Source organism: Oncorhynchus clarkii, chromosome 10, assembly GCF_045791955.1.
Source record: "Oncorhynchus clarkii lewisi isolate Uvic-CL-2024 chromosome 10, UVic_Ocla_1.0, whole genome shotgun sequence".
In the NCBI taxonomy this organism is placed as follows: Eukaryota; Metazoa; Chordata; class Actinopteri; order Salmoniformes; family Salmonidae; genus Oncorhynchus; species Oncorhynchus clarkii.
In genome coordinates this window covers 27,757,960-27,772,697 of record NC_092156.1, presented here as the reverse complement: position 1 = coordinate 27,772,697, position 14,738 = coordinate 27,757,960, and the positions used below count along the sequence as shown (strand labels likewise).

General features: G+C 42.1%; 1 protein-coding gene across 1 annotated transcript; it reads right to left on the bottom strand.

Moving 5' to 3' along the window:
• Positions 1-2,285: 2,285 nt before the first annotated feature.
• On the bottom strand, positions 2,286-14,564 carry LOC139418221 (AT-rich interactive domain-containing protein 5B-like). The gene is made up of 10 exons (XM_071167508.1): positions 14,476-14,564; positions 9,804-9,956; positions 9,420-9,527; positions 8,083-8,476; positions 7,674-7,792; positions 7,235-7,361; positions 6,959-7,011; positions 6,713-6,810; positions 6,248-6,413; positions 2,286-6,036 (listed from the first exon to the last, which is right to left on the bottom strand). Exons 1-10 carry the CDS (start codon positions 14,494-14,496, stop codon positions 4,390-4,392), a joined length of 2,886 nt encoding a protein of 961 aa, XP_071023609.1. The 5' UTR covers positions 14,497-14,564; the 3' UTR covers positions 2,286-4,389.
• Positions 14,565-14,738: the final 174 nt, after the last annotated feature.

Sequence of the window (14,738 nt, the reverse complement as noted above, 5' to 3'; positions counted from 1 at the left end):
CCTTTTAATGTCCTTATCACAAGGTGCACTTGTGTAATGATCATGCTGTTTAATCAACTTCTTCATATGACACACCTGTCAGGTGGATAGATTATCTTGGCAAAGGAGAAATGCTCACTAACAGGGATGTAAACAAATTTGTGCACAATGGTTTTGAGAAATAAGATTTTTGTGCGAATGGAACATTTCTGGGATCTTTTATTTCAGCTCATGAAACATGGGACCAACACTTACATGTTGTGTTTATATTTTAGTTCAGTATAGTTAGTCAAATTGCTACCTGGATTATCTGCATTGACTCTTTTTGCACAACTTTGTTGACTCATCACATAAACAGTTGCAACAGTGCATCTATCCTGTTGCCTAGTCACTTTATTTGTAGTTATATGTAAATATCTACCTCAATTACCTCGTACCCCTGCGCATTGACTCGGTACTGGTACCCAATGTCTATAGCCAAGTTATCGTTACTCGTTATGTATTTCTTTATTTCTGCATTGTTGGTAAGGGCCCGTAAGTAAGCATTTCACAGAGTTTACACCTGTTGTTTACAAAGCATGTGACAAATAAAATGTGATTTGTTTATGCTTTAGCCAACTCCTCTGTCTATGAGGGATGAGGACCACATCCTTGGAAAGGTCTGCTACAACTGACACATAGGCAGGCATGCACACACGGCTGTATCCTTTCCCTGAGTTAGCCTAACATCTGACTGTGTTAGTATCCAAAAGGAAAACAATTGTGTGGTGTCCTAAAGTCTTGCTCAGACACAGGCCCCCTGAACACACTCTCTTTCTGCTGCCATGGGGAACAGACAGATGGTTGATGTGCTGAAAAACAAAAACACACCAAATAAGCACTTAAGGGCCATTGTTACAACCCCCTGGAGAAAAAAAACAAAACACTTCATTTTGATGAGACATTCATTCTTCTGTGCTTTATTTTCCACATAATGAACAAAGACTAACATCAAAAGGAGAGGATAAAAGGCTAACTTTTTGTGAGTTCATTTGAAACACTCTTTTTAGAGGGAGGCAAGGTGCTCTGATCTTAAGTGGGTTCAAGGTGCAAGAGTTAACATGTAAATCTCACACTACCTCTTAACGCACTTAATAAAGCATTTAGTGTTTACTTTAGTCAATACAACCATGGTCAAGTGTGGAGGAAATACGTGCTGTTTGAGTGTCTCACTCCGAGTGAGAGGCGGCCAGACTTACAGAAAAAAGATTTATGACTCCCAAAGGGTTAACTTCTTGTTGTGCAGAAAAAAAAAATACTATCCACATACCAGACCAGTGAAGCCTGGACCCATGGAGAGCTTTTGAAGTTGGAAAACAGAATCAGACCACCGATAGCAGCTGAATGACAGGAATTTCAGTACTCTACAAAAACGTGTCCAAAAATGCAGGTCAACCAGGCTCTCTGCATGCAATCCCGGTCACAGAAAGAAAGACAAAGTGTGACCCCAGTCCATGACATGGCTAAACAGACAATAACACATCTCTACCCTGACCTGAACCCGTTACCTCTTCACTGAGCGGCGACCAGCACAACAAAGCAATGTTCTGGTGGCTTCTGGAATGTGTTAATTTCCTCTTTTGTTTAACTAAATGTCAGACTTGGCTAAAGCATTGAATACAGGAGCTGCTTCCATAAAAAAGAAACCAGTGTGTTTGATATGTAAAAGTATGGAAGTATGTGTGTGCTTGTGGGATATTGAATGAATTCACAGGGGTGGATGAACAATACAATAAAGCAAGACTAGGCTACTGAAAGCACATTTTATATGTTTAATAAGATTGGCTTGTCCCCCAAACACACATCCATTTTTCTGGAAGGTCTCAGTAAATGGTTTGTGATTCCTGACACATGTAGGCCTAGCAGTTACCATTACACTTTGTCAAATTATAGCTGAAGGTCGGCATTTTGACACATGCCCAAGTGCATGGCCCACTGAAGCTCATATCTATTCAAGATCTCTGGGCTGTTAAATTATGGAATGTATCTGCACTGATCTGTTTAGCTCTGAAGCAAACTCAGCCCTTACTTCTTCTGTAGGCTAGCATAGAGTATCCTTCCTCCCCTTTAGGACTGTAGAATGCCTCGCCAGGCCTGTCATAGGACAGTGCTGGTGTTGTCTCCATCTAGTAGTCATTTTAGGAAACTGCCGGTCTCTATACATCATGCCTCGTGAAAGAGACTGACACATTTTCATACAGTAGGGGTGGTTCCCAGATAGATTAAACCTAGTCCTGGACTAAAACACAAGATCAAAGGAAAATCTCCAAGAAACAGATTTTAGTACAGGATTAGACTTAATCGGTGTCTGAAATTTAAAAAACACCCCTAAAAGACATATACACTCCTACAAAAATCTGCAACCCCCACCTGTTAACAGATACATCTTTAATATAAATATACAGTGTTAAAACAAAAAATGGTTGAAATTACCATATTATCAATTGTCAGAGTACAGGAGACAAGATGTGCACTGGTCTTACTCTCACATACAGTGAAAAGAATACCAGAGACAGATGTCTGCCATGAGCAAGATGAGCTCAACTGATACACAGGTTTAAATAGAGATATAACTACATGACATTAACTCTGTAGCAGTTGTTCAAGTAATAAATGGGGGGGGGTATAAGAGACAGTAGATCGGAGTCAACTGGAAAATCAATTCCATATGCTATTTCTTTTTCTAAGAATAGTTTAAAGACATTCTCTGGTACTTTGGCAACTAAGAAAGTATTTTGTAATCCTCCCGCTTTGGGATGGATGTGTCAATGTGTAGTTCATACATGCATAATTTATGAGCAGAATTACTGTTTTACCTCCGTTAGCAATGTGACAGCTAGCAATAGGCCTGCCCAGTGTTCTCCAATGAGGTTGCAGGGTGGGCCCAACAGCTCAGTGAGTGAGATTAATAGAGAGAGAGTGAGTGCGAGCAATGAAGTGTCACACATATCTGCATATGTAACGTAGTACGCAATCTTCCGGGACTACTTTTGGCTCATAAGTGCTACTTTCAGAACTACTGGCTGAAAAGTATAAAAAAGTAGCAGAGATTCGCTTCAAGTCCACCATAGTTGAATGAAGATAGACTCTTGTTCTCATTCCAGAAGTAGGTATACTGTGAACCAACTCTAATACAGTACCAGTCTGACCATCCGCAAAGCACTAAAGATACAAAATCAACTTAATATTAGTAGTTGCATTATTGAATGTAAACATTTGATCTTAAACTCTAAATGATCAAAATAACATCAAAAAGCTACACAAACAATAATTTAACTAAATACCTAAACCCTATTCAACTCGATGAGGAACTTATCACACCAAAATGATGTGTAGCTCAAATAGAACATTTTGCCCACTCACCCAATGTGGCCCTTTCACCATTTTGCCCGTTTCATACATAAAGAAATACATCAGGCTGCAATGAGGATAGACACTCAACACTAACAGGATGAACCACAAATAGTTCCAATTTTTGATCCAGATATAAATAAAATAATTTAGAAAAATCTATAAAGCACAACCGAAAACTTGTACTCTCTCTATTGAACGAGTTATGAAAGGCCTTTGGTTTTTGTAGTCAATAGAAGGGGAACCCAGGGGAACCCTGCTACTCTAAATCAGATCAGAGTACACCCCAGATCCATACACAACATAGCAACTGTCTGACAGACTTACTGGGGTCAAACTCTGATCAAGGCACCAAGGACTAAAAACATCAAGTGGTGTCAGCATTGTTTCTCTAAACTAGACATAAACATTAAAATACCTCAAAATTGGCATCAGAGGAAATATTCATAAATGACTGCCTCATAAAAGAAAGAAAAAAAGGAACAAGTACAGTAGGTGTGCAAATCCTGTCAGTGTTAAAGACTTGCAAACAGGAAGTACATATAGGACTCAAACACTGTTTCATAGGGTGTATTCATTAGTGCACATTGTAGCAAAGCATTTCACAATGGAAAAATGGTTTGCAATGACAACTAGTTTCTATTGTACAAATTCAGATGGGTCCCTTCCCATTTCGTCCCATTTGGCAATGAATACACCCCTGGCTGTTGTACTGTGTGAATGACTAGAAATCAGAGCACAACAGCTTTAAGGCACATCTTTTATCCAATCCTTTTCAGGAAATTGGTGGATTGTTGTAAAAACCTCTGCACTCTAATTTTTGTGTAATAAAGTTGGAAGCACGAAAGTTGTATGATGCATAGTACTATACAGAACAATATAATGGTGTCATCTAAAGGCAATGGCAGTGTTTCAAAGTCTGTGTGTGAGTCGTTACAGAGTTTATAGGATTCATCTTTGATTGTGTGTTTGAGAGTATCCTCCCATAAGGTAGAGTGGTGTAGTGATTGCTGGTGTTGGTCATGAGTATGTTATGTGCAGTTGAGGTTGTGTGCAGGTGTTCAGGCAGCTTGGCTGGGCCTGGGTTGGTGGTAGGATAGGACTGGGCAGCCCTTTGATAGATGCCTCAACATCACATTCCATCTCCTCATCATCCATTGGCACCTGCTGGCCCCCAGAGTCACTGGCAGAGTGGGCTAAGGAATCCTCAGTCCCCTTCATAATCTCTGATATGCCGCCGCCCATCTTTATGGTATTACACTGTTTTTCTATCCTCTCTAGTTTCCTCCCCTCCATCTCATCTTTCTCTGATTGCGTTTGTACACCATCCTCAATGATAACGGTTTCAACCTCGTCAATCTTCTCTTCTTCCCTATCCATCTTTACAGTTTCTCCCTCTTCCACTTTCGCCTGCTTTGTCCTTACAGAGCAGTCTCCCTCAGGCTCCACCAAGCTGCTCTCCCTCAGGTCCTCTTCCACCTTCACCTGGATTGCTGGCTCAGAGTCAGAATTCCTGCCCTGGTTCTCCAGGGGGGTGTCTCCCCAGGCCTCCCCAGACTTGGTGAGGAAAAACTGGGTAGGTGTAGTAGAGGTGTCTGGGCTGGTAGTGGTCTGCTGCGGCAGCTCCAGGAGGAAAGCCCTGGCCCTGCTGGGTGAGCTCAAGTCCTCAGCCTCATCACACGACTCCACTCTACGACTTTTAGCTAAGGGGAGTGTGGAGTCACCATTATCCTGATCCCCTGAAGACATCCTGTAGTCCGTTGCATCAAAGGCAGATCTTTTGGTGGTGGAGCACTTGCTGAGGTTGAGGGGCAGGGCCTGCTCTGGGGGAGGGGTGACAGACAGATGTGGCTTGCTACTCAGGTCCTTGGCTAAGACCTCCGACAGCCGCTTGGTGATAGAGTAGAGCTGGGCCGAGCCCAACCGCGTACGCATCAGCTGGCGCACCTGCAGGCTGCAGTCCAGATCCAGGGGGAGGACCCGGAGAGGGGGCAGGGGAGGCCTGCTGCTACGGACCTCCCTGGTGCTGCTGCTACCACCCCTCTGGGCTTCCTCATCCAGCCTGCACCCCCAGCACTGGTGGTGGGACTGATGGTGAGACTCTGGGTGGGGCTGGTTCCCATTGAGAAGGGTGGTGTTTGGGTTCCCTGTCTTGGCCTGGAGGTAAAGGCTGGAGGGCTGGTGGGAGGCAGGGTTCTGGGGGGTTAGACCAGGGGTGTCCAGGCTAGTGAGGCCCAGTCGGCTCCTAAAGAGATCAAGGTTACAGAGGCCTTTAGTGGGGCTGAACCCTTCGAAGGACCCCCCTGTGTGGAGCCTGGGGAGAGCAGGCAAGAAAGTGGCAGGAGACAGAGTGGGTGATGGTGCTGGAGAATCCCTGTTCTCCATCTTTACCTCCCTTTCGGTTTTGGGCAGGAGGAAGGGGGCAGAGATGAGAGACAGGTCTGGGGTTAGTGGCAGGTTGGCCAGGTTTAGCCCCTGGAACACAGACAGGGACTCGAGAGAGGGGGCCTGGAGAGGGGGCTGGGCCCCGAGGTCCAGGCTAGGTTTAGCTGGGGGAGACAGGACCACTGGACTGGCCTTGGAGACTAGGAGTTTGACCTGGTTCTTTTTGCCTGGAGGTCTACCACGGCCTCTCTTCACTACCACCACACCGTCTGGAGAAATGGTCTAGTAAGAGAGATGCCATACATGAGGAATTCTCATTTTAGTCTCTATAACATCATAGAATACACTCATACATTAATTTACATTAGATTCAGATCAAAACAAGACATAACGAGTGATGAATTGCATATTAAATATCAAATGACTGACATGTACTGAGCAAGTCAAAAATGATGAACTGTATGTAGAGTGAGAGATTAGCAGACAGACTCACTGGAGGGGTAGGGGTTACAGTCTTCTCCTGGTTGGCCTCTGCTCCTCTCCCCTTCACCAGCGGTCTCCTCCCACTCATCGCCCTAACTCGGGTATGCCCAGAGAATGCTGGGAGTTTTAGTTCTGCACCACCTCCATTTCTGTGCTCCTCGTAAGGAAGAATCAGCCTGAGGAAAACACACAAAGCCAAACGTTTCAGAATGAAAAACAAGTTTTGTAAGGAAACACCAAGGCCAAGAAGCCTCAACTGCTGGTGATTCCCATCAAGTACATTAACGGCATCATTCTAGAACTACAATCTTTTGAAAAATGTTATGAATAGTTTCAGCCCTGACTCAGTGTTTCTCACAGCTAAAGCACGGGTAATAGTTGTGCACATGGTTACCTTTTGTCACAAGAAGAATATACATACTTTAGGTGGGGCACAATGTAAACTAGTCTTGCACCAGCAGTGTTCCTGCCTTACCTCTCATAGTGCCTCCTGGTGCAGGTGGCAGCACTGGTGCTGCCCGGGCATCCTCCTAGTTCATTATACACTTTCTTCCACAGACGCTGGGATGTCACCTACAGGAGAGATGGTAAAGAGTTTAAAAGCATTTTTTAGACAATTACATCCTTTTTACAAATGGTTCTAAGTAATTTGCTCAGACATTGCGATCTATCCACTATTGTATAAGATATGTGGCTGATAAAGAACGCCTTCACTACTCACCCTCTCATGGCCCCCCAACTGTTTGACTATAGAGTACATGACAAACAAGTCAACTGTGGACACACACAGGTAAGAGTGTTAAAACATACCATAGGTCCTAAGAGCTGTGACTTTGACTGTCTGGATTACATCACTGACAGATAAACAGCTTGTTCAAATACATAACCACATGGTGGGAACATTTTATTTAGTTCCATAGGGAAAACGCACTTTGTATTCAAAGTCTTTGGTATGGATATGAATGGTTGTTGATGAAGTCATCAGTGAGTGACTCACTCTTCTTGAAGCCGAGGTTGGGCACCTTGCTGATGGGTGAGCCGCAGCGCTCCATGTAGCAGTAGAGTTGATCCAGGAACATCTGCTCCTCCTCACGTTGCATCTCCACACTGCCCACCACATTTTCCTACAGGATACATAATGTTTTCACCATACTACATGTGGTAATGCTGTACAGTCCCATTTCTTTTTTTAAACAGTCCCATTTCAGTTGGTGTCCATTAACAAATTATGTGGAATTTTTATTTCTAAGAATAGTAACTACTTGGCATAAATAGTGTGTTGTGATGCATTTCCTAACAAAAAAACCTCAAGGTAATTACTAGGATATAAAGTGATTTTTAAGTGAATATGAGGTTAATAATAAGACATCTGAAAGTAACTGGATGAAGTTGGTCTGTAGCCATAGCAAAACTTTATAGAACAAAACTAATTGTACCGTTATTCTTTCTATCCAGGACTCTGATTGGTTGAGGGCTGGTGGCTCCACAGCTTTCTGGCCTTCTGGCCTTCCTCTTCTCTTGAGGGGTCGCCCCTTCAAGCTGAGGGAGGTGCATCCTGGGAACGGCACACACATTTCACCCGAATTCCAAATAAGAAGAGAAGCATGGGCCTCAAAAAAATATTGTATATCCCATAACTTCAGCACATTATGTCCACAACATACAGTAAATTAGTCAGTCAATAAGATAACAGTTGGATCTGCCATTAATTAATAAACATGTCTTTGTCATCACATTTTAGATTCAATTGCTCAATTAGATTTATAAAATCAAATCACTTTGGCAATGGACACATTTACAGTTCATCAACATAGAGAGATCAAGTTCCACCAGCCAGCCACTCACCCAGCTGTGTCCAGACACTGGTATTGCTATCCAGGGTGGGGTGGTTGAAGGTGTCCCTGCAGTAGAGGACCTGGGTGTTGTGTTGGGCCACCCTGATCCCCCCCAGGGCCAGCAGATGGGGATCCTGCCGCCCCAACACCACCCCGTCTTGAATGCGTCTCTGGAGGGAGCGGAAGCGGCAGTACTGGGGGTAACTGAGCACCTTGACCCCCAGACCCTTCTCTTCGATTGATGCTGGGGGTCCATTGGTAATGATGGGGGTATGTTCGTGATGACTGTTGGTCTCGCTGGACTTCTGGCTTCCTCCTTTCCATCCTGGAGGTTCAGGACAGGTCCACCTCACCAGATCCTCCACCCGCACCACTATCTTCTTTGAGACGGCCAACACCTCATCCTGAGGAACACACACACACTCTTTAAATAGGTGCATACCGTAAAAGAAAGGGCCACCAAACATTTTAAGAATCAAGGAAATACTTCACGTGATATAAGTCAGAGTGCCAATAGCCTGTTGCACATGAGGAGCCATCAGACCTCCTACTCCTCCCAACACATTGTTATTAACATAGGACTGTAGCGAAATAGGAAACAACTTTGGAAAATTTGGGATTCATAACTCATTATTTACATCACAGCAACAACCACCTGGGAAAATAAATACATCTCATGAAACTAGTCTTTGCCATACTTGTGCATTATTAAAACTGAAAGTTAAAAAAACAACTTGAATGAAAATGCATTTAACAACACATGAATTGTCTAGGTTAATAACAAAATGTTTCACTTGAATGAGGGGAGAAGTGACACAACAATCTAAGGATTCCTGCTTAAAGTTATCGGTGGTTAAACAAGTCGGCTAAATGCCAGGCACACACAATCCATTATTACGTCAGCCCAAGCAACATATGATCTTGCACAATACAGTATGTCCTTTCATGAGTTATGCTGTGTATGACATAATCAAATCAAATCAAATTTTATTTGTCACATACACATGGTTAGCAGATGTTAATGCGAGTGTAGCGAAATGCTTGTGCTTCTAGTTCCGAACATACTAGTCTAGCAATGACAGATAAGGACTGTAATTTTGTGTGATTCTAAGTACTTCTACGTTGAACAGAGAAAACACCCACATTCAGTGTTTACAGTAATGTAGATTTGAATAGCAGTTGTGAAAATTATTGAAAATTCCTAAATGATATACATTCATTCTTCCTATAAAAATAAATATTTTGAATGAATCGGAACCAAAAAAAGAAACCTTGTGAGGAAACACCAGACCCCTTGGTTGCCCCCAAATTATGTCTATAATATAGATCTCAGTGGCCCCCCCTAACCTCTCCATGCTCTCTGGTCCTGCCCTTGGGAGTATCCTCAGGGAGGAAGTAGAGTCTGGAGCTGGCCAGTAGATGGCGTTGGGCCAGGTCCTCCCACAGTAAAGTCAACTGAAATAAGAAATACATAGTTATTTAGCAGATCATTTTATCCAGAGCGACTTACAATTAATACGTGATCAGTACGTGACAAGAAGGAATGAAACTCAAAACTCTGGGTCTTGTTAAGGAGGTTGCAACGTTACAGACCGCTCAAAATCAGGTAGAAATCAGTGAAGAACAAATTATTATGTATCCATCTGCAACGTTTTGCACATTTCACCACCCTGAATACACCCTGGTACGGAAGTATCATGCGCTAACTAACGGAGCTATGGGAAGTCGTACCTCAGCAATGCACACAGGTTCTTGGGGGCCACAGCGGACATAGTAGAACTCCCCCAGTTTCCAGACCAGTGCAGGGGCCCCAGCCAAGGCCTCACAGCTCACTGACTTATAGAAGGCAAATGATCCACGCAGGCAGGAGGGAGCACCTAACCACTGAGAGCAATTTTCACAAAAAAAGAAAGAACGGTTAGAGTCATTTAACCATTCCTGTCTGTTCAATGTGACTAGGCATGTGATTTGAGTCAAACTTGGACCATAATGTACACTGAACACAAATATGAACGCAAAATGTAAAGTGTTGGTTTCATGAGCTAAAATAAAAAGATCCCTGAAATGTTTCATATGCACAAAAAGCTTATTTCTCTCAAATTTGTGCACATTTTTTTTACACCTGTTAGTGAGCATTTCTGCTTTGAAAAAGATAATCCATCCACCGAACAGGGGTGGCATATCAAGAAGCATGATCATTACACAGGTGGTACAATGGGGGGGACAATTAAAGGCCACTAAATGTGCACTTGTGTCACACAACACAATGCAACAGATGTCTCATGTTGAGGGAATGTGCAATTCAAATCAAATGTTATTTGTCACATGCGCCGAATACAACAGGTATTGTGAAATGCTTACTTACAAGCCCTTAATCAGCAATGCAGTAAAAACTACAAAAAAATAAGAATAAGAAATAAAAGTAACAAATAATTAAAGAGCAGCAGTAAAATAACAATAGTGAGGATATATACAGGGGGCATGCTGACTGCAGGAATGTCCACCAGAGCTGTATGTTAATTTCTCTATTATAAGCTGCTTTCGTTTAACAGCAAAACCATGTGTACTGTCACCATTTATTTTCTGCAATTATACTGGGAGCAATAATCCTGTGACTATGTCTTGTACAGCCCAACTGACATCTACTATATAAATCAATTTAAACATAAATACTTAATTTTATTAGTACAACTAATTAGTGCCCCTCACAAATGTCTGTAACAGACAAGGAAAGCATAATTTAAATTTCAAAACAAACTTTTTTTTCAAGTTTGAATTAAATAGATGTTATTTATCCCATCAATGTGTACAATCTGACTATCAAACACAACTCCTTACACAGACACCCCTTCACATTACACAAATTATCAATTTGGCCATGAACATACACCTTCAGATTCTACCCAATGTTCTTGGCAAAGACCTGCATTGCTCCCCATTTATCAACATTAGTTAATATGTACAGCTCATTTGGAAAGTATTCAGACCCCTTCCCTTTATCCACATTTTGTTACGTTACAGCCTTATCCTCAAATTGATTAAATATATTTTTAAAAATCGTCATTAATCTACACACAATACCCCATAATGACAAAGCAAAAACCGGTTCAGAAATTTTTGCAAATTTATATTAAAAAAAACAACAGAAATAGCTTATTTAGATAAGTATTCAGATCCTTTGCTATGAGACTCAAAATTGAGCTCAGGTGCATCCGGTTTCCATTGATTATCCTTGAGATGTTTATACAACTTGATTGGAGCCCACCAGTGGTAAATTCAATTGATTGGACAGGATTTGGTAAGGTACACACCTGTCTATATAAAAGGTCCCACAGTTGACAGTGGATGCCAGAGCAAAATCGAAGGAATTGTCCGTAGAGCTCCGAGACACGATTGTGTCGAGGCACAGATTTGAGGAAGGGTACCACAACATTTCTACTCTATTGAAGGTCCCCAAGAACACAGTGGCCTCCATCATTCTTAAATGGAAGAAGTCTGGAACCACCAAGACTCTTCCTAGAGATGGTCACAAGGCCAAACTGAGCAATCAGGGGAGAATGGCCTTAGTCAGGAAGGTGACCAAGAACCTGATGGTCACTCTGACAGAGGGGAGAACCTTCTAGAAGGACAACCATATCCGCAATACTAAACCAATCAGGCATTTATGGTAGAGTGGCCAGATGGAAGGCACTCCTCAGTAAAAGGCACATGACACCCCGCTTGGTGTTTGCCAAAAGGCACCTGAAGGAGAAACAAGATTCTCTGGTCTGATGAAGCCAATACTGAACTCTTTGGCCTGAATGCCAAGCATCATGTCTGGAGGAAATCTGGTACCATCCTTACTGTGAAGCATGGTGGTGGCAGCATCATTCTGTGGGGATGTTTTTCAGCTGCAGGGACTGGGAGACTAGTCAGGATCGAGGGAAAGATGAATGGAGAAAAGCACAGAGAACCTTGATGAAAACCTGCTCCAGAGCGCTCAGGACTACAGACTGGGGCGAAGGTTCACCTTCCAACAGGACATCGACCCTAAGCACACAGCCAAGACCACGCAGGAGTGGCTTCGGGACAAGCCTAAATGTCCTTGAGTGGCCCAGCCAGAGTCCGGACTTGAACCTGATCAAACATCTCTGGAGACCTGAAAATAGCTGTGCAGCGACACTCCCCATCCAACCTGACAGCGCTTGAGAGGATCTGCAAAGAAGAATGGGAAATCCCCAAATGAATGTGCCAGGTTTGCAGCGTCATGCCCAAGAAGACTTGAGACTGTAATCGCTGCCAATTAAAGGGTATTGTGTGTATATTGACAATGATTTTTTTAAATCCCTTTTAGAATAAGGCTGTAAAGTAAAACATTGTGGAAAAAGTCAAGGGGTCTGAATACTTTCCAAATGCACTTTACAAAAATAAATGCAACATGCAACAATTTCAATAATTTTACTGAGTTACAGTTCATATAAGGAAATCAGTCAAATGAAATAAATGAGGCCCTAATCTATGGATTTCTGGACAGGGATGTAGCCATGGGTGGGCTGGGGAGGGCACAGGCCCACCCACTTGGGAGCCAGGCCCACCCACTAGGGAGCCAGGCCCTGCTAATCAGTATGAGTTTTTCCCCGAGGAAAGGGCTTTATTACAGACATGGAACTGAGGAGTATTTCTCAGCGGTCAGGGTGGCTGGTCTCAGACGATCCTGCAGGCTTAGAAGCCGGATGTGGAGGTCCTGTGCTGATGTGTTTAGATTTGGTCTGCGGTTGTGAGGCCGTTTGGAAGTACTGCCAAATTCTCTAAAACAACATTGGAGGTGGCCTATGGTAGAGAAATTAACATTAAATTCTCTGTTGGACATTCCTGCAGTCAGCATGCCAATTGCACACTCCCTCAAAACTTGAGACATCTGTGGCATTGTGTTGTGTGACGAAATTGCACATTTTACAGTGGCCTTTTATTGTCCCCAGCACAAAGTGCACCTGTGTAATGATCATGCTGTTTAATCAGCTTCAGCTTAATCAGATGCCACATCTGTCAGGTGGATATATTATCTTGGCAAAGGAGAAATGCTCACAAACAGGGAACAAATTTGTGCAAAACATTTGAGAGAAATAAGCTTTTTGTGCTTATGGAAATTTTCTGGGACCTTTTATTTCAGCTCATGAAATATAGGACCAACAATTTACAAGTTGCATTTATATTTTTGTTCAGTATAGTTTGCACAGTCTATGTCTCTATGTGTGAGTGACCTCGCTGCAAGTGGCCATACATTACAATGGTTAAATACAGTGCCCTTCTGCTCGCCACTCTAGCATCATGCCACTTTAGCATTACCATGCACCAAAACACATTCCAAAGTATTAATCTACTTAGTAGGCAACTCATAGATATGGGCCTCCATGCATATTCTATAGTTTTTTTGGATGGGTATAAAATAAAAATTATACGATTTATCTATGCAAAAAAAAAAAACATTTTTGGGTGATTCATCCAAAAACTATGAAGAAACTTGCTGTAATAATGTTGAATTTATATAAAGTTTTTATTTATTTTTTTACTCTTAAGGCCTAATCTAAAAAAAAACAATAATAGGTCGGTCCATTATCTTTGTTCAGGATCTTCTAAAATTAACACCCCTGTAGGCCTATTATAGGGCCCAGCCCAGATGCCTAAATGCGTAGGCCTGGTATGATACAATCAAAAATAATCCTCACAATTTCAAGTAAAAAGTACAGCGATTTCCATCACGAAAATCCTCATTCCATTTTGAGCAATACCAAATACACCCGAGACATAACGTCGGCGTTTTTTACTATCCATATGTTGGCTATTTGTTCGATAAATAAATTGTTCCACCTAGTTGCATCGATGTTATAATCTTTAATATCACGTCACTGTAAATGTAAGATATTTGTTTTCGAATTACTCAAAACACGGTTAAGTTACACCATTGATTTAGTTGAAAAACAAAATCTTAATATTGTCGAATCGTCAGATAAAAACGTTATTTAATGTGGGGGTAGAAAACGTAGGTAGTCGACACGACACAAAATAAATTAATCATTAACAGGAAGAAAATATAGAAATATTGAAGTTGAATTACATTGCAAACGCTGGTAAATAAAATCGTAAAATCCTGTTAGCGAAATTTGGGGCTTTCAAATATCATAGCGAGCTATTTTCTCCACTGGAAAGTTGACTCATTCAGATAAATTGCAAAATACTTGTTAGCTTGATAGGACAATCAAGTCTACATTCTAAACAAAATTCCAGACTAGAAACCCGGCAAACTGATATCAAAATAAGACCAAAATAGTCGGTTTATTCCCGATGTCAACATGTAAAAGTGCCATGTGTGCGCATAGAAAAATTACGATTTATTTCTTAACAATATAGTGAGTGTCGGTTTTACCTGTATTGCATTCTGCTCCATTGCAGCCCCACATTCCCTTATTCCCTCTCGAAGCCCCCTATCAAGTTACACAGCCGGGTACTCACCGGCACACAACAAATGCACAAGAAAAGGCCCCTCTTTTTTATGAAAATAGGACAGGATCTAGGTGTGGCCAAAACTGTTTGCGAGAGTAGCCTAAGTTATTGTTAATATGAAAGCGGATATTTTTAATGGGAGGACATTTTTCCATTCTGAAATCATTGTTGTTCATGCTTATAATA

Excerpts from the sequence above, each read along its gene's own strand:
- LOC139418221 (XM_071167508.1), bottom strand. The coding sequence starts at position 14,496 with ATGGAGCAGAATGCAATACAG. Across the intron at positions 7,012-7,234 it reads CAACCTCGGCTTCAAGAAGA|TTGACTTGTTTGTCATGTAC; the intron begins GTGAGTCACTCA and ends GTGTGTCCACAG. Across the intron at positions 6,037-6,247 it reads CTGTAACCCCTACCCCTCCA|ACCATTTCTCCAGACGGTGT; the intron begins GTGAGTCTGTCT and ends CTCTCTTACTAG.